Genomic DNA, 18,835 nt, shown 5'->3' on the forward strand with positions numbered 1-18,835 from the left:
ATATTCAGTAAGATGTACAAATTAATAAACCAAAAACTTTTATTTAACTTTTTCCAAGTATAACAGAGATTGAAAACATTATAAACAAAATAAGCCTCTTTCTGTTATTTTTTTTTGTTCTGAATTTTGGCGTTATGTATTTCCGCATTTTGGCACTACGTTGTCGCATTAAAATTCCTACGTTTTCGCATTTTTATAGTACTCTTTTCCGCATTGTTTTTACATTGATTTTGTTTAAGATAATTTACATTTCCGCATTTTAATTTTTAATGTATGTCGCTTCGGTTTGCCAGCAAATTTCAAACATATTCTTTTTCTGGAATAACTGCCATAATATCTTCTACAACACAATCCTCATGATCTCCTCTGGTGACAAGAAGGCGAGTACAAAGAACTGGTTGAGCCATTTCCCCACTTCACTTGACCTTTCTTTATATTTGGTACTTAGTCCAATAGTTCGTATTCTACGCCATCAACTTTAACCGAGATGGAATCTTCAGCAGCTTATATGTGCATTAAGAAAAATTACACTTACAGCATTACAGCATTGTGCATCATGACCTGTTCAAAGTCAATATGTATAGTTTTCGAAGAGAGCACTTAATTTCGAGCTTAATTTCTCTGTTGGCAAGTAGCATTTAGCAAATTTTACATATTTGAGTAGCATTCTTCTGTCATTTGCCATTTAGACACCCGTGTATTGAGTATAGTATAAGCATTGGCACATCTCCTTTCCATGGAGATTATATGACCCTGCCCCCTCCGTCATGGTCTATTGATTTCGAAACGTTTGCTTATTTTACATGTATTAGTTTTTTATTAGGTCAGTTTATGGAGAACCACAAGTGGTAGATCAATGATATTTGGTCTGTAGTTGTGTAAGCATATGCATATCTCATTTTCATAGAGATAATTTGGCTCCGCCCCCTTAGTCATGGTCTATTGACTTTGAAAATTTTTATGAGTTATCATGTATTAGTTGGTGATTAGGTCAATTCAAGGGGAACCATTAGTGGTAGGCCAATATTAATTGATATTCAGTTGTATAAGCATTGGCACATCTCATTTCCACGGAGAATATTTGGCCTCACCCCTCAGTCACAGTCTAATGACTTTGAAACTTATCTTAGTTTACATGTATTAGTTTGTGATTAGATCAGTTATGATAAGTCAATGGTCATGATGGTATTTGGTATGCAGTTGTATAAGCATTGGCACATCTCATTTACATGGAGATTGTTTAGCCATGTAACTCAGTCATGGTTCATTGACTTTGAATATTTTCATAACTTGTGTAAGATGTTAAAGTATTGCTATTTTGATTTCAACATTTGCATGTAATCAAAATTACAAAAAAAGCGAGACATATCTCTGTGATAACAGTTTATGTGTCTCCGATTTTCTATCTAAAGAAGATGTGGTAAGATTGCCAACGAGACATAAAACACAATTAAATGGAGAAATAACTGTAGTACCATGATCTTTGATTCGCGTGATCTGTTTGCGCTCAATCCCTGTTGTTTGATTCAAGGCGTTACATGATTTTGGTTTCAAGTATGTACTTTCTGTCTTAGAATTTGCAATAATTTCATTCAAGTTAGATTGAGCTATACTCCAAAGGGTGTTTGTCTAATTTCTAAAAACACATGTTAAGATTGCATTATTAAGGTACTTTTCTTGTTGGTTTGCATTTTTTGTCAAAAAATATAATTGAAATCTGTATGCAAGTGTAGATGTTAGTCCTGTTGTTTTATTTTTTATTCAGTTTAAATTGTCTGGTGTCGTTCACGTTTTTGATGACCCATGTATGGGTAGACCGTGGTTTTTTTAAGGGATCATATATTATATAAGTTTCCGATGCAAATGTATAATTGAATTGTCCATTGCGTAAATAAATCGATGTAAAGCAGTTTTAATCCTGAAAACATGAAGTCTCCTTAAAACCTTCGACGCGGAAAACAGAGAAGGTATGTTTGACTGGCCTGGGGACGTCTGCTTCGGCTTAAATTACATGAAATACACTATCTAATTAAAATATTCAACAGTTCGGTATCTTCTGTGCCAAACATTTTTTGGTACTAGCTGCCAAACATATTTTGGTACTAGCAATTCCCAAAATAATTTTTATTGCCTCGATCATGTTTTTTCACATCGAATCCACCCCTCGTCTAAAAAGTAAAAGAACAAAAATACTGAACTCCGAAGAAAATTCAAAACAGAAAGTCCCAAATCAAATGGGAAAATCAAAGGATAAAACACATCAAACGAATGGAAAACAACTGTCATATTCCTGACTTGGTACAGGCATTTTCAAAAGTAGAAAATGGTGGATTGAACCTGGTTTTATAGCGCTAAACTCTCACTTGTATGACAGTCGCATCAAATTTAATAATATTGATATAAAATGATGCGAGAACAAAACAAACAGACACAACATATAAAAATGTCACAAATAAAGGTAAAAGTTTTATTCGGTATGTCACAAATGTGAAAAGGGAACGGGATTGTAGTTACGACATAAGGAACATATCCGATATCATCTGTACAACAGATATTCCATATTATGAAATTTACGAAGTGATGACTTTCAGCTTCCAAATGCTTCATTATTGGGAACTGAAATCATCTCTTTTGTCGTAAAGTTTTGTTTTCATCCGAGCCTCATAGTCAATTTCTAGATACATTGTATAAATCCTAATCAAGTGGCAAAATCATAGAGAGACGGAAGATATCAAAGGGACATACAAACTCACACGTCGATGACAAGCTGACATAGCCATGGTAAAAAAGTTCAAAGAGAAACAACAAATAAAGAACACAACATAGAAAACCAAAGACTGAGCAACACGACCCCCTCCAAAACAGGGGTTATTCCTTGCAATCTGGAAGGTTAAGCTTATCCTGCTCCACATATGGTACCAGTCGTATTGACAACAACCTGTATATGCGGCGTTTTACACGAAAGAACTTAAAATTTAGTAACTGTATGTTTTAACTTTACATTTTATGTGTTGCAAGGTTTTTAGATAATTCTTAAAGTTGGTTTTGTAATAAACATATTTTTTGGCGAATTTGAAAGTTTTTCTGTCACTGTGTCTGAGTAACGGGTGTAGTATGTGTGTTGGTTGAGTTTGTGTCTCGTTGACTTTTACCGAACGTATCTTTTTCATTCATATTTATATTCTAAACGACTGTATTGATCACTCAAGAAACTATGCTCATATTTATTTCAATTTCATGAAAAATGCAACCGAACGGATTCATGCAGGCACATTCAGACGAGGGCGCACAAGGCGACCCATTGCTCTCCTAAAAAGAGAAAACAAGATAATATCTCGGTAAAATATAGCCATTTATTTTGTACAAGATTATCAAATAAATTTCATGTGTTTGGAAATAAGATCCGAATTATCAAGGGAACTTTCGCAATCAAGACTTTTGAAAGAAAGAATGTTTTATCCGAGTGCGGTATTAAAACTCTAAAATGACCAAAAACACGCCCATAATGCTTATATTGGATCACGATGACCATTTCTGGTCTTTGTCATAATACTTGTGAGAAGCAACGAACGACATCGTCGACATACACCAAAGAATGTACTGCATTTATTTTCTTACCCTAAAATATGATAACATTAAAACTAACAATTCATTCAAAAGCAAACCTTTGAAGTTCTATGGATTTTAAAATGCTTTTGTTTTCAAGGTATCAAGTTTAGCGTTACTGTAAGAATTTCTGTCTTAAGTGGCATCGGAATGGGCAGTTTGAGGACTTTTGCCATCTTTCGCTTGCAGTTTTTTAATATAAGATATTGGCACTCCTTCTTCAATGTCCAATCACTTAGTATATCTGCCATGTAGCTAATAATTTTGTTTTTAAATTTCATTTGTTCAGATGCATCTTCAGTTTTATACTCGATCATGTCGTCCATCATGTCCTTGACACATTTATGTGACATCATATTTAAAATATTCAAAAATATATCCAGATCTTTAATAGTGAGTGTTTCTACGGTGCAACAAACAAATTGTTCGAATATTAAACTAACTGGATAGAGCCCATTACATTCTATTTCAGGATCTGCACCATATTTTAACAATAAGGCTAGAGTCTTTGTGTCTAATCCAATCAAAATAGACATATCGCAGAAAGAGTGTAATGCGGTCCCCATCAATGACCCCTCCTCGTTAACTCGTCCTATTTGCTGCAAATTTGATCCGTGACGTAGAAGGATCTCTGAACATTGTTGCAACATTCCAACAATCGTTTTGAATTTGTCTTCCTCCTCAAAATGGAGATTTAAACTACATATATTAGAATAGAGGCAATGAAGCCCAGTAGAGTACGATAATCTTCCAAATGCAGTTTGAACATTTAGATTTTCATGAGCAATTTCAAATTCAATTTCATCAAAATTCTGATTAGCACCAGCGTTCAGCAACAGTACTATACACGCAATAATATAAGGACGTTTTTCTGGCATATCATAACATTTCACATACAAGCACAACAAACTGTACAAAGGATATGTTCGAAAAGGTACGTTTGAAGCAACACTGTGTCCATGACGTATTAAAACAGTGGTCACAGTCGGGAGTGCTTCAACCCAATTCTTGTCAAAAAGGAAACTATAGGAATAAAGGACATGATATAGGTTCATTCCTCCAAACAGTGATCTCAAATCTGGATGTAAGCGTAATAAAATATCCAAACATTCTGGTTTAGCTAATTTTAAAGCGGCTCCAACAGCACTTTTTATATCATCGTCTGTAGGGGACTCTGACAACAAAAGCTTCAAAGCTGAAGGCGAATCAAGTTGACATGCCATGTTGATGTGGGCGTCCTTGCCAGAGAACTTATTTCGGTCATGATATCGACCTAAACAATGGTCAAGTATTAATTTCACACATCTAATATGGCCACCTTTGCCAGCAACATCAAGTGGAGTAACTTCGGTTCGTTCATCTCCGTCCGTTGGTTTTTTGTAGTGTTTTTGACTGGCCGACTGATACTTGAAGTTAGTAGCTTTATTGTCATGAGGTCTGTCCTGTAAAAGTAACCCAAGTATAGTTCTGTGTCCAAGTTTGGCAGCAAGATGCATGTAAGATATTGAATAATACTCGTGTGGTGGCAAAAAATATCCTTTGAAAAATAAAACTGTCACTGCTTCAATGTTGTTGGCGATGATGGCATGGTGAAGGACATCCAGATTATTTTCATCGTGGTAAGATTCAATTCCAATTTTCGACAACTTGTCTACTTCTGATTTAACAATTTTTGTATCAGCAAAAGTTTGAACAAGTTGTATTAGAGATTGAACTGCTCTTGTCTTTGAATGTTGGCTTCTGTTCATTTTGAAATCTATAGCGTCACAACGACATCAAACGATAAGAACACGTCACAATTCATCATGGCATATTATGCCATATATAACATCTCTGCACAAAGTCAATGTTGACAAATCATGACTATCCATTCTAAGCTCAAGTAAATCTAAAGAAAAATGAGCTATGTTTACACAGGAAGTTGAACAAAATCGACCTTGGTAATGTTCTTGACATTTAAAAATTTAATATAAATCTATATATATATCATATATCATATATGTACAAAATGTATATATAAATATCGATTTAAATGTTCGCATTACCTTTCGACAGGTTTCATTATAGAGGATTAGGCAAGATACGTTTCATATATATAAACGCCTAAAAAGTGTACATAACAACACCAATAACATAAAAAGGAACTATAAATGTAATAATTTATAAATATTTCGGATAACAGATATCCTTCGTCAGTCAGATTCTGATGATAAATGAATCATCTTTAAGTTCTTAGATTAAACTTTTACTAAATCTTGAAATTTATACAATAAAAAAGGTAAACCGAACATCAGTTAAGACGCTTGCACCATTCTAAAAATTTGTTGAACATGACATAGGTTATATGACTAATTACATCAGAGAGTTCAAATATATGCTTTAAATAAAAATAATAATGTGCGATATGAACTAGCACAATTCTAAAGCTTTAACGGTGTCGATAATTATGATGTTACAAGAAAGATTGCGTCGGCAATAAGAATTCCAAATAAACAGCATTGAACGGTCTAAATTTCTAAAGATTTCAGATTTGACAACGGTAGTGTAGTTACATTAGAGTCTGCGATGTTTAAAACAAACGGTCGTTTAAATATAATAATAAATTTTGACTAAAGTAAACTAGTTGAACGTGGCTTGGTACTTATACATCCCTCAAAAAATTAAGCAATATAAATTGTTATATACAACAGATTTATTTTAGAGATGAGTAAGGTAAAGAAATAGAAACGGAGACTGTAATAATAAGTAATATAACCCAGATGTGAAGCACTGCATGGTGTCGAACTACATCTTTTCATTTATCCCATTTGGTGCCAAAGTTGTTAATTTTCTTATCCAAAATCTTTCCCGAGTAAGTCTATCCTCCCTAGACCAAGCAGAGTTGTGGTCAATGATAGTAATGGTCAGTCGATTGAGATCTGCCTTAGTGTGGCCAGGGGATCTCAAATGTCGACTAAGAGGGAGGTCTGGCTTGCATTGGTAGTCGCTACGATGACCGTTCATTCGTTTGTGAAACGGCTGTTCTGACTCGCCAACATACTGTTTACCACATTTACACTGTAGAAGATACACAACATTTGTAGACTATATATTATACCATGGAAGTAATATTTAAATATTACTTCCATGATTATACACATTTAAAATTGAGAATGGAAATTGGGAATGTGTCAAAGAGACAACAACCCGACTAAATAGCTGACAACAGCCGAAGGCCACCAATGGGCCTGTTACATTTAAACTCTTTTCAAAACATTTAGGTCTTTAGATTTCGGCTAAAGATAGACGTAGATAAATTCATTTTCAAAGGGGGCTCCAATCTGTGGAACTTCATGAAACGTTCACATAATTAAAAAAAAAAACGTAAATCAACATGGGGGTTAAAACAAAGGGAAAATATACACAGTAACTGCCCCAATAAACCTGGAATAACTCATTACAATATCTCAAGAAATGGTTGAATTTGCTAAGACTAAAGACTTATGTATTAGGAATTTCGGATGTTATAAAGGGGCGGATGGTACAAATGGGACATTTAAAACTCCGAAATGGTGATTAACTGGCATTAGACAAATCGAAAAAAGAAGAAAAGATAAAGTCTACATAACACTACATAGAAAAAACTATAGACCGAGCACTACGAACTGCACAAAAAACTGGTGCCGTGGTGGAAATCTTTTTTCCTCCGGAAGCACTAGCCAATCGGGCTTCACGTGAACATATGTGCATGCATTCGGTGAGGTCACAATCAAGTAAATTAGGACGGGATGACATCTGTAAAAAATTTTGAATGGTTGACTTTAACTTTTTAGTTTAACAACTCTCTTGTCAGCATCAACTCTTTATCAAATATTTTGTAAATTTGTGATTTTTCTCAGTTTTAAGAACAAAATGAATATTATTTCAAACTTTTTTGTTATAAATGATTAAAGCCATACATATGTAAGAAATTTGAAAAGACAAAAATGATATGGGATATACATGATTCTTGTAAAATCAATCATTTTGTACCCCTCACCCATTTTCTCAAAACTTTGGCTAAAAAGACTGACTTGTATTGATTGGTCATACAATTTAAAAACTGGATTTTTCAAAAACTATTCATTGTAAGTACACAATTTTTTCACAGATTTATGTTCAATTATTATATTTTGAAAATTCGTTGATATTTTCCACTTTTATCACATATTTTGGAAATAATTCCTGAACGAGATTCCAACGAGACTGAAACGTCAGAAGAATACATCCTTAAGTACACCATAATTAATAGGGTTTAGAAATCTTAGAATTCAAAATCTTCATGTGGGTATCTTGGTATCACAATGAGTTTTGTTAACATACACGTACACAAAAAAAAAGATGTTCCAACATAATCTTGCTAGCAAAAAAGACAAAGAAGGCCTAGTGTTTCCTTTTAGTATCTTGAAGCCGATACCAAGAGGCAATAAAAAAAATAAGTTGTAGAAAAACAGACAACAGAACCATCGAGAGATAAAAGATAAGACAAACAACAGTCCACAGTATATGTTTCTTTTGTCATTTCTTCCCTACTTCTGTAAATCCTGATCCAGACCCTTACACATAGATTTAACTGAATAAATAGTTTTTGTTTTTGTTTAAATGAATATTGAAATATACTGATATTGATGATGTCATTACTTTTATTGTTAACACATTAACTAGTTCTATCATGGCAAGATTGATTATTTGATTGTTACTTAACGTCCAGTGGTAAATATTTCATGCAAGTTCAGGACGAATTTTTGTGCAAGAGATATGCAAATAAATTCATAACGAGCATCGTCGGGTAGTTCTTACTTCAGTTTTTAAGAAGTTCAGGATAAGAAGAACTTGAATACACAACTTGCCGAATTTTCCCCACAGCTTCGGTTCGAGATATAAAATATGAATCCATTCTGGACACACATCTGTATTCAGCTTTTTACCAGGATTTGTCCTCGGATTTTGATGGTCCAGTTTTTGTTCTTATCGGTTTTTGATATGACACTAGCTGTATATGTTGTAGAACGTTTTTAGAAATCCAGACTGGACAAATTAATGTGTATGTGTCTTCTAAGTTATACCGCATTCTGTTCTAAATTATAAGTTAAATTGGATTGGGGCTAATAGAATTTTAGTCACTTTCTTGGTAGTACCCTGGAGAATCATAAAACTCTTCTTCCAGGTTTATATATTTGTCAATACTATCATGGTCACTGTAGCTATGATCTTCATAACTATCATTACTCCAACTGTCGTGGTCATCTCTGTCATGTTCATCTCTGTCATGTGATTCCTCTGGTGATGGTGACCGACTTCGCAAGTCTACTCCTACCCAGAGACAATTAGGGTAATACGTTTTCGTCAATACAGTTCCACAGAAAGAGTAAAAATATCCCCGCTCACTGCCAGGTTTATTGGTTTTTATCCCAGCAGTATCTCCGCCAAATTCCGAGCCATACGGGCCGAATACGTTGCCAAAATTAGAAGTAAATCTTAGACCCATTTCTGTCGTATTGTAAAAGCTCTCAACTTTAACAATAACTTCATTCCGTTGTAATATAAATCTCTCATCTGATAATTCTATATCAGAGCATTTCTTGTTGCACCTCTTTTCCTTGCTGTCTTCGTGTATGACGCTCAGTTCTTTACCACTTCTGCAAGTTACTACAATTCTATTGATCCTTGTTATAACTTTCTTTTTGTCCAATGTACTGCAAAGACATCTCGAAACAAAAATTCTGATTTCTGAAGCACGGTCATCCACAAATTGAAAATCCCTTGTCCAATTATGTCCATGATAATCATAATGATATTCCATATTTCTCCAGCACCCTGAAAATTTCCTGACCTCAGACCACTTCTTTGGCAATAGTTGGTCTATCGATTGATTTCTAGGGTACTGCATATAAAGTAAAATATTTCTTATAGCGTCACTGTCATATACAGAAGGGTAATTTTCTAATGTTTCAACTAAGTCGTGGAACGGAATTTCCGAAAATTTGATAGTCCATAAAAGGGAATCTACGTTAAGTTTTTCTATCTGACCACCACCTTTGTTTGAGATGTATTCTAGTACAACCTTCAGCAACTCCAGTTCTACGTTTTCGGCCGGAATATCAAATATCAAAGCCGATAAGTTTGTGTTTGACAGCAATGTTTCCAAATGATCTACGGAAAGTGAATTCAAAAGTCCTTTCTTTTTAACATCTTCAAAATTCTTCGTAATGAATGAGCACACAGCTTTCAGTTGTTGCATTAACCCCAATGTGCATGCAAAGGTTGACACTTTGACAAGGTTGTCAAAATCAACATGCATATGCCTTTTCATGAAATTTACTGTTGCCTTTTGCATGCCATCTGCTTTCAGAACAACAGTAGCTTCATATAATTCCATTGCATTGTGCTCTGTTATTTTTATTTCCCCACTGTACGCAAATTGTACGATAGTTTCTAATATTTCGGAAGAAATATTATCTATTAAAAAAAGTTCTTGTGATGAATGATCTTGGAATAGTGTCTCAAAAAAATCAGAAAAAGATGTCAGAATTAGTTTATGTGCGGTGACCTTTACTTCGCCAGACTGCAGAGTAACATCACAATACTTTCTGGCTTTACGGGCTTCGTTTATTTTAAGGCAGATGTTTCTATGGTACTGCTTTTCTCTGTATGTACTGAAAGACATTCCTATTCTGTTAAATTAGCCTTGAGCCTGAAATTTAAAAAAAAATACACCTTTGTTACTGGTTTGACTAATATAGATCTATTCGATTTTTGTACCTAGACATTTGACTGATAAACGCAACTAGGGGAACTCACGTTTAATGCAACACTTGTTTAATTTGTGTTTAATTTGTGAACTGTCAACATGTAGTCTGATGGCATACTATTTTGGAAAAGACAGATAAAATCAGTGGCTATTTTGCAGGCACTGATTAAAATATCTTGATTCAATCAGGCACGATAGCATGTTTCTATAACAATGGCTATTTCACCGGCATCAGCAAAAAAAGTGAACTTGATATTTTGCCGGTGATCGTTCTTCAAGTGTAAAGAGGGAAATTATTTAATATTTACTTTTGAAAAGTCCTATGAAAATGTGCACTGTCAACATAATTTAAAAAAATCAAATCATGAATTACTGATTTACCAGTATTTAAAAAAGAAAACAGCTAACAATCATGCCTCGTTCACACGGACATTTAATTCGAATTGAATTCGAATCGAATGCGAATCGAATTCGCTAATCGCGTTCACACACTCTTCTTTTTTAATTCGAATTGATTCGAATTGGCTAATTCGAATTACCCAATTCGAATTAGAAATACGTTTTCGTTAATAAGAATTAAAAGTTAACGTCGTTTGGACAGTAAAGCGAATTTGACGCGCATTGTACTTCGAATTAGAATTGACGTTAGGACGTAAAACGTTTCGAATGCGAATTAAACTAATTCGAATTAGTTAATGCGAATCGAATTCGAATTACGTGTGAACTAAGCATCCTATTTGAGACAGATACCGGCACACAATCGTTTATTAACACTATCCATCAAAGTGAAAATAAGAGTTTATCAGTCAGTCTAATGCTAAATGTATGCATCAGAATAAATCTCGGATTTTTTAACCGTATGTTATAAAGGAAAATTCTCGTTAAAAAGCTCATTGGATCAAAACTTTGATAAAACAGTATTACAACAATATAAATGGTCAATGACCGCGGCATACATGTAGCTTAACAAATAAAAAATGTTTAAACTAAATCTGCTTTTGAAATAAAAGTCAGTTCTTTGAATTGCATACATGTGTTTACAAAAAAAGTTAACCATTTCTATAGAAATGTGCTATTTATTACATATGAACTTACCTTCAGATCAAAGTGAAAGTACAACATAGAATATCCGAAAGTGAAAGTACAGTTTTAAAATGACTAAATCCGAAAAGATAAAATATTCTGATCTCTTCTTTATAAAAATTTGATGAAACTGATGAAAAAAGCTTACGATATAATCATTATGAGATAAAAAAAAAATAATAATGTTATAATAAATAGTTTAAGGGGAGATAACAACTGTTCGAACAGGTGCTTCATACGGGCACTTTTGGTTACCAACAACAATGATGGCGGCCTACATATGAAAGAAGTTCAGCGTTCCATAACATTAGAAACAAGCTACAGAAACCGTAGATGGAAAGGCCACTTTTAATTTTGAAATAGTTATATGTTGTAGATAGGTTTGGTACCATTTTTGTATTAAAATGGACGAACGACATTGGTGGATCGCTGGAAAGATCCAGGAAAGTTTTAAAATTGGTGGATATGACAACCCAACTCTCCTTGAAGATTTTATGACCGAACAAAATAATCTTAACAAAATAAACAAATTTCTAAAAGCAGGGGGGCCATGTAGATTGTTTTTCTACTGTGAAAAATTGCCTGAAGGAGAATTGGCAACCAGTCATTTACACGTGACTGGCACTCTTGCGTCACTGAAAGATGCCAACTTGGACCAGTTGAATGTATTGTATTTCTTGAGGAACAGAGTCGACAAAGATGTTGATCCCACAAGGATGGAAAGAGATATTTTCTGCGGTGAACTCAAGCATAATACCATGGAAACACTTACATCATTATTATCAGAAGTTTACATACCATTAATTAAAGCGCAGAAAGAATGGGGAGAATGCAACAACGAAAGCCAAAATAACTTGACTCATAGTATGGATAAATTTCTTACAGCTTTAAATGAGTCAACAGCATCCATGGCTAGTTCAAAGCAATTGGTAAAAATGATTTATATTGAATTACTGTCATAATTAAAAAAAATATAAAACTTAAATATATTGACAACTCAAAGTAGATATCTTCACATCACATTTACATGTACAATTGTCTTATGACAAATATCAATGTTTCATTGCTTCTTATGCACTTTCGCACCTCAAAAGTTAGCCCCTGGCATAGGTCACTCACTGTAATGAAATTTGAAATGTACATATATTTTACTGTGAAAAGATAATTATCCTCCTTTTGTCCACATTTAATTATACAAACTTAATTTCTATCATCTACATTGTGTACATGTAAAACAACCTCAATTTCTTATGTGTGTCTATTAGTTAGCAGCACTATACATTGACCTAAATATAGCAGATTCACTTTCAGAAATACTCAATAGGGACCAAACTCAAATTGAAATATTACTATTAAAATTGAGAATGGAAATGGGGAATATGCAGTCAAAGAGACAACAACCTGACTAAAGAGCAGATAACAGTCCAGGCCACCAATGGGTCTTCAATGCAGTGAGAAAAATTTGTACCCCGAGGTGGTCCTCACCTGGCTCTAAATAAAAATGTGTACTAGTTCAGTGAATATGGACATGATACTGAACTCCAAATCATATAAATAAACTAAAATAAAAAAACATGCAAGACAAGCAAGGGCCAGAGTCTCCTGACTTGGACAGTTTCAAAGTGGGGCAGGGTTAAACTTTATACAGTTGTTTTTTTTCTCTTTTCTTTATAAAAAAGAATTAGGGTAATAAGACCTTTATTTGGCTCTTATATTGTAGTTCAAATTTAAAAGTAAACATACATAATCTTAAATTTGTCCTAACTAAACTAAGGTTCAAGGTGTTTAGACATTGAATAAAACAAATTTAAGATTGGACATCTTGAAATGCTATAGTGCAGAGCTACAAATGTAGTTATATTGTACAAGTATTATTTAAGTTAAAAGCAAATTATTCGTATCAGTAAACATTGAAACTTGGTACACATGACAATTATTTCAAACTGAACATGGGAATGAGATCTTGTTATCCTTCCTTTAATAATCAATATGAAATTAACATAAACTTAAATGTCAAAATTTAACCATGTCTGTAATATTTATTAGATGCTGAAGCAGCCAGAAAATGTGATTTTGAATGACTTTAAGATGCAAAGACAAGCAGCATTAGATACACAGTTGATTGGTCAGTATGAAGAACTGGTAACTGATTGGATGAACACAATAGAAACTATTTTGAATGACACCTCAGATGAAAGGTATGTAGACATCATTGTATAAATTTTGCATACTTTGAATCATCACTTCATCTGGATTTTACACCAATCATGTTTTTAAGATTTTTTTTTGACTATTGATATATATACTTATCAATGCAATAAATGCCAATTATTCCATATTTCTTGGAAAATGGTGTTGGATAAAAATTGTTTGCATCTCACTGTTATTGTTTAACTGTAAATAAAAAAAATTATCTCAGTGTACGATAATCCTTTATGTAAAGTCCAAAAGTTAATTAAACCTTTTAACTGAAAACTAACTGATCATGAAAACAATCCGATTTCAAATATACCAATTCATTAAAGAGAGACTATTTAACAACAGAAATATAAATCGTTCAAGTTTCAAGACTAATAGACAAGAAGGCTTCTTTAAATACATCATAATTCTCCTTTGCTTTAGGGGTACTTTTATCTATATTATGTATTTCAAAAGCTTTGATTTAAAGATCAGCATCATTTTCTTATCTTCTTGCTTGAAACTGATATTGACTTTCTCTACTAGGAAAGTGGCTTTCCCTGATGAGCCAGCAAGGTGATTGTTTTTCTAACTTGTAGAAGTAGATTTCATTCTAATATACCATAATTGTGCTATCTGTATAATGTGTAGATTTTACAGCAATATTTTTTCCATTACAAATCATTTATGAGGGACATGAACCAAATGGTAGAATATTAGTACCCAAAAAAGTACTCTGGTTTCTTAAATCATGACATTATTAGCAATAAACAAACAAGATTGAAAATCAGCCTTGTTTTGGGTAAACCCTCTTTGTAAAAAAATAATTATGTTAAGATCAAGAAGAGCATTCAATGTATCTGTATTCATAAAAGCCATTCATAAAAGTAATATTTTTTTTTAAATAGGTCAGTAGCATGTAATTGTTTTTATTAGAAATCTTTTTCAAAGCCTGTTATCTTTAGACCTGTTGTCCGAAAAATGAGAAATTTTAGTATATAAAATCTTTATATATTAGATGTGACCAATTCTATTTCTACCATTGGACATGAAATCCCATCAAAATTAAACTAAAATATAATAATTCACATGTAAATTTTGCTTATCAACATATTTATTATATAAGCTAAATTAATTAACATGACTTTAAATGTGCTGAATATATTTTTACTGATTTTATGTATTGTTCATACATGTAAATGTCTTATTCAGTTGTAATGTCCTGTTACAAATAGGTAGAAGTCAGTGTTTAAAATATATAAATATGTGTAAAATACACAATCTTCACTTATTAAATGAGAATTTTGTAGAATTGTCTTCTGGACTTATACTATTGAAGAGCAATTCGACCATATACCTTGACCCCTTTAGTTTTAGATTCCTGAGACAGCACTGCCCTCCCTGTAGTATATAATGTACGTGTTATCTGTATTATTTAATATATGTCGGTACTTATAGGAAAGAAGTATTGATCAATTATTTCAAACATTTAAATAAATTTGACTGAATCATTGATTGATGTAGATTTGATCCTTTCTCTTTACACTGATAATAGTAAAACAAACACAAGAAGTGATGCAAACAGCTGGATCAATTTAAGGTTGGCATGTTTATGGCACTTATTTGTGATGGGGCGAGTTGCTGTTTTGGTGTGTCTAGAAAAGATAATATTATTATTTATTTGCTAAATATATCTGAATTAATATCTTGTATAAATTTTTTTGCATAATGATTAAATCTATTATGAAGATTGAAGTAGTCATTATTTTAGTCATCAATTATTATTTAAAAAAATAAGCATTTAGAACATTTCTGCCATAGAAAAATCACGTTACTGAAAATTGTGGACATTTTTCAAAAGATTTAAATATTATTTTGTGTGTCTAACTATGCAATTTTTGATGTTCTGACTTGAAAAGTGATTAACATTATGATTAAGGTTTTTATGCTAGGTGGAGAGCTAGGTTAACCAGTGTTGAGCAATGCTTTGTAGTAGATTTTTTTTCTTAACATGATATGTGTTATACATGTAGGATACTCTTGTTGACATTATTGTTATAAATTCTTATTCAGTAAGATTTTCATCACATTTACTATTGTGTTTTTAAGTGGAGAATCATTATTTCTGGACCTAAGTTATTTTGAAGAGAGGTAAGACTAGGGTGAAGATTTGTAGAATTATTTTGATTCCCTTGTAGAATGACACTGACCTTGCCAGATTTATACTTTGTTTTAATATCGAGAAATGGTTGATTCAAGTTAGTGTAAAGTTATAAAGAATAGAAGTTCCAACTTGAAATACTATTTTCATTATTGCATTAGGGTACCTGCAGATATCAGAGTTTGTGAAGACTTACAATGTTTACATACATTTATTTGTACATTTATTTGTACTTTTAAATTTATGCATGTTATACATCTTTGTTAAATTTCACTATATTTCAGCAGATTTTAAAATTTATGCTAATAAAACTTGAACATTTTATAAATCTGGTTCTAGAATAAGATTCTGTCATTATTGAGTGGTAGTTAATTTAGACACAATGATTAGTTTTATGTCAGTTTATCCATGCTAAAAGTATTGGAATTAGTTCCCCTTCAAGACAATTTTATTTTATTGTGAAATGTGGTGCAGTTTTAGTTCTTTTGGGTTGACTCGTTAGAAGTGATGTAATTAGATTCTAGTGATTTGATTAAAAAATCATTTGTTTGATATCTTTCTTTGAATTTTGATTTTCCTGTGATGTTTTTCATTGTTATTCATCTTAAATTATTTCATATGATTCACAAAATGTTTAGTTTCTAGATGTTTTGCCTTGATTTATTTGAATTTTGGGGAAGATGACCATGGCTTGCCAGTTTATCTAGATATTACTGGCTGTTTGATCTGCTTCCAATATTTTCTGAAATTTATTACATCTTACTGTGACTTGATAGAGGGTTGCTCTCCAGGTATTGCAATTTATTCAAAATTTTGACCAAAATGGCAAATTTCTTTATTTTTTATAAAACCAAACTTCAACTGATTAGAAGTTTTAACAAACTGCTGTAGAAAACCAGTCAAGTCGAGAAAGTGCAAGGTGATAACATAAACATTCTTACAATCATATTAGACTTTTATTCCACTTAAATGATATTTTGTCTTTTAACGATATTTATATAAATTTTACTGTAATTGTCATACTAAAGGTGTTAGGTTTTAATTTTGAATTGCTATAAAAAATTACCAAACTAAGCTTCATACAATTTTTCTTTGAAAAAGTCTTCTATATTCATAAGAAGCAGACATCATTTGAATTAAACATCAAGTCACAGTAACATCAAACACTTATTTTGGGGTTTTATTTGATAATTAACAAGGTATTTTGTAATATCAAGTGAGCTCCAGTCTTTTGTTTAGATGAGACAGCTGCCTTGAGTTGGAAAAATATTTAATCATAAGGAACTGCCTGGTATATTAAAGCTTAGTTTATTGTATTTTATTATTTACAATTATGCTTTTAACATGAAATAGATTTAAATCTTGATGATTGACTATTTTAGATTTATGGACCCCAATGCTGGACCTCTATCGGAGTTGGAGAGATGGCGTAGACGTCAGAGGTTGTTGACCAGTATTACAGAGCAGTTAAAGAGTAAGGAATGTAAAGCCGTTATTGGTGTACTTATCACTGCCAAATCTAGACTGCTCAAGAAATGGAAAGTTGTTGATGCTTCGTAAGTATTTGAATTTTTTTTTAAAAAGTTTTATCATTCAGTACATATACATGTATGACTTATTTTTGTTTTAGATAAATTAATATTGCATACCATTATTGTGGTATCCCGAGTACTGACCTTCACCATATTATTTTGACAAAAATATGTATTTGATTTGTTTTTTTGGTATCCAAATCACTTGAAAAATGCATTTTTAGAGTCTTCAAGTATGGTAAATGGACAGAAAGTCACAGGACAAAAAGTCACAGGACATAAAGTCAAAAATTTGGTAGGACAAAAAGTCACAGGACAAAAAGTCACAAATAATCTGTTGACAATTGTTTGAATATGTAAGAGAAATATCTTGAAATATTTTCTTTTTTAATACATATATTCATATTAAAGTTTAGGAAATGTGTCATTATACTTGAAAAATAAAGATTTATTTAATTTTAATCGTGCAAAAGAAAGATTTCTTGGTACCAATTTAAGTGCCAAGCCACTTTGACATTTTGTTTTTTTAATAATTATTTAATCATCTTTGATATTTTTTTGATAAATTTTGTTTACAAAGTTGGTTTATATACAATAGTTCAAGAAAAATACAAATTTTCTTTGTATAAATAATCGTTTTTTTATTCAAAGAAAATAATCAGAAAATATGAATTGTGACTTTTTGTCCTGTGACTTTTTGTTCGTGACTTTTTGTCTGTGACTTTTTGTCCTGTTACTTTCTGTCCTACATTACCTAATAAATATAACCAATTGCAAGCCCTAAAAAAATTAATGGATATTGAAGAAAAAAATACAAAACAGTGACTTCGAAAAAAAATAAAACCATGAATATATTTTGTAAGATATAATGGTATGTTCCTAATTACTAAATTGTATTTTTAAATCAACAGTTCTTAGAAGTATTTATATTTAAATTTTTGTTGGAAATATTTATAAAACCTTTATATGTATGTAAAAAAAAAAGAAAGATTGTTCTTTTGTTGTCAATGAACTCCAATCATAAGCAACTGTCCATAAGGTAATTCTTACACATATGTATCTACCCTTTGAATTTTGTTAGGTAAGAAAAATCATATGTTAATGTTTTCATTGAATTTTACAGAATTACAGATGCCATGAATGATACCAAAGACAAAGTAAAGTATTTGGAATCCCTAAGACGCCATTTTGATCAGCTATACCATGATGCAACACCAGCTTCCATTATAAACAATGCTATCCCAGGCATCACGAACAGTGTTCGACAGATGGATTCTATTTCCAGGTACTATGCCAGAACAGGGTTTCTTGGTATAGTATTTACAAAAATAACCAACCAGTTAGTATTAGCTTGTAAAGAATATATTAGAAATTTCACCAGTAATGTGTATGATGAAGATGAACTTTGGGTCAGGATAGCTGAGGAAATCAAACATAGAGAACTTCTATCAACAGTTGATCCACAACAAAGATTACTAAGGAGTCAAGTGGAGTCAAAACTAAAGG

At 32.2% G+C, this 18,835-nt stretch overlaps 3 protein-coding genes across 3 annotated transcripts in view; 1 reads left to right on the forward strand and 2 right to left on the reverse strand.

The window, feature by feature from the left end:
- Positions 1–3,335: 3,335 nt before the first annotated feature.
- Positions 3,336–5,544, reverse strand: LOC143048075 (uncharacterized). Its single transcript, XM_076221516.1, has one exon. The coding sequence runs from the start codon at positions 5,352–5,354 to the stop codon at positions 3,702–3,704; it is 1,653 nt and encodes a 550-aa protein (XP_076077631.1). The 5' UTR covers positions 5,355–5,544; the 3' UTR covers positions 3,336–3,701.
- Positions 5,545–8,249: 2,705 nt separating this feature from the next.
- Positions 8,250–11,642, reverse strand: LOC143048077 (uncharacterized). The gene is made up of 2 exons (XM_076221519.1): positions 11,471–11,642; positions 8,250–10,318 (listed from the first exon to the last, which is right to left on the reverse strand). The coding sequence occupies exon 2, from the start codon at positions 10,289–10,291 to the stop codon at positions 8,741–8,743; it is 1,551 nt and encodes a 516-aa protein (XP_076077634.1). The 5' UTR covers positions 10,292–10,318; positions 11,471–11,642; the 3' UTR covers positions 8,250–8,740.
- A 74-nt stretch (positions 11,643–11,716) lies between these two features.
- Positions 11,717–18,835, forward strand: part of LOC143048076 (uncharacterized) — a 112,723-nt gene continuing 105,604 nt past the window's right edge. The window contains exons 1-5 of the mRNA XM_076221517.1: positions 11,717–12,387; positions 13,505–13,656; positions 14,183–14,212; positions 17,180–17,353; positions 18,453–18,834. Coding sequence (XP_076077632.1) covers positions 11,863–12,387; positions 13,505–13,656; positions 14,183–14,212; positions 17,180–17,353; positions 18,453–18,834 — 1,263 coding nt within the window. The 5' untranslated portion in view covers positions 11,717–11,862. The remainder of the gene's footprint in view (positions 12,388–13,504; positions 13,657–14,182; positions 14,213–17,179; positions 17,354–18,452; position 18,835) is intronic.

Source organism: Mytilus galloprovincialis, chromosome 10 (genome assembly GCF_965363235.1).
Source record: "Mytilus galloprovincialis chromosome 10, xbMytGall1.hap1.1, whole genome shotgun sequence".
NCBI lineage: Eukaryota > Metazoa > Mollusca > Bivalvia > Mytilida > Mytilidae > Mytilus > Mytilus galloprovincialis.

Excerpts from the sequence above, each read along its gene's own strand:
- LOC143048075 (XM_076221516.1), bottom strand. The coding sequence starts at position 5,354 with ATGAACAGAAGCCAACATTCAAAGACAAGAGCAGTTCAATCTCTAATA.
- LOC143048077 (XM_076221519.1), bottom strand. The coding sequence starts at position 10,291 with ATGTCTTTCAGTACATACAGAGAAAAGCAGTACCATAGAAACATCTGC.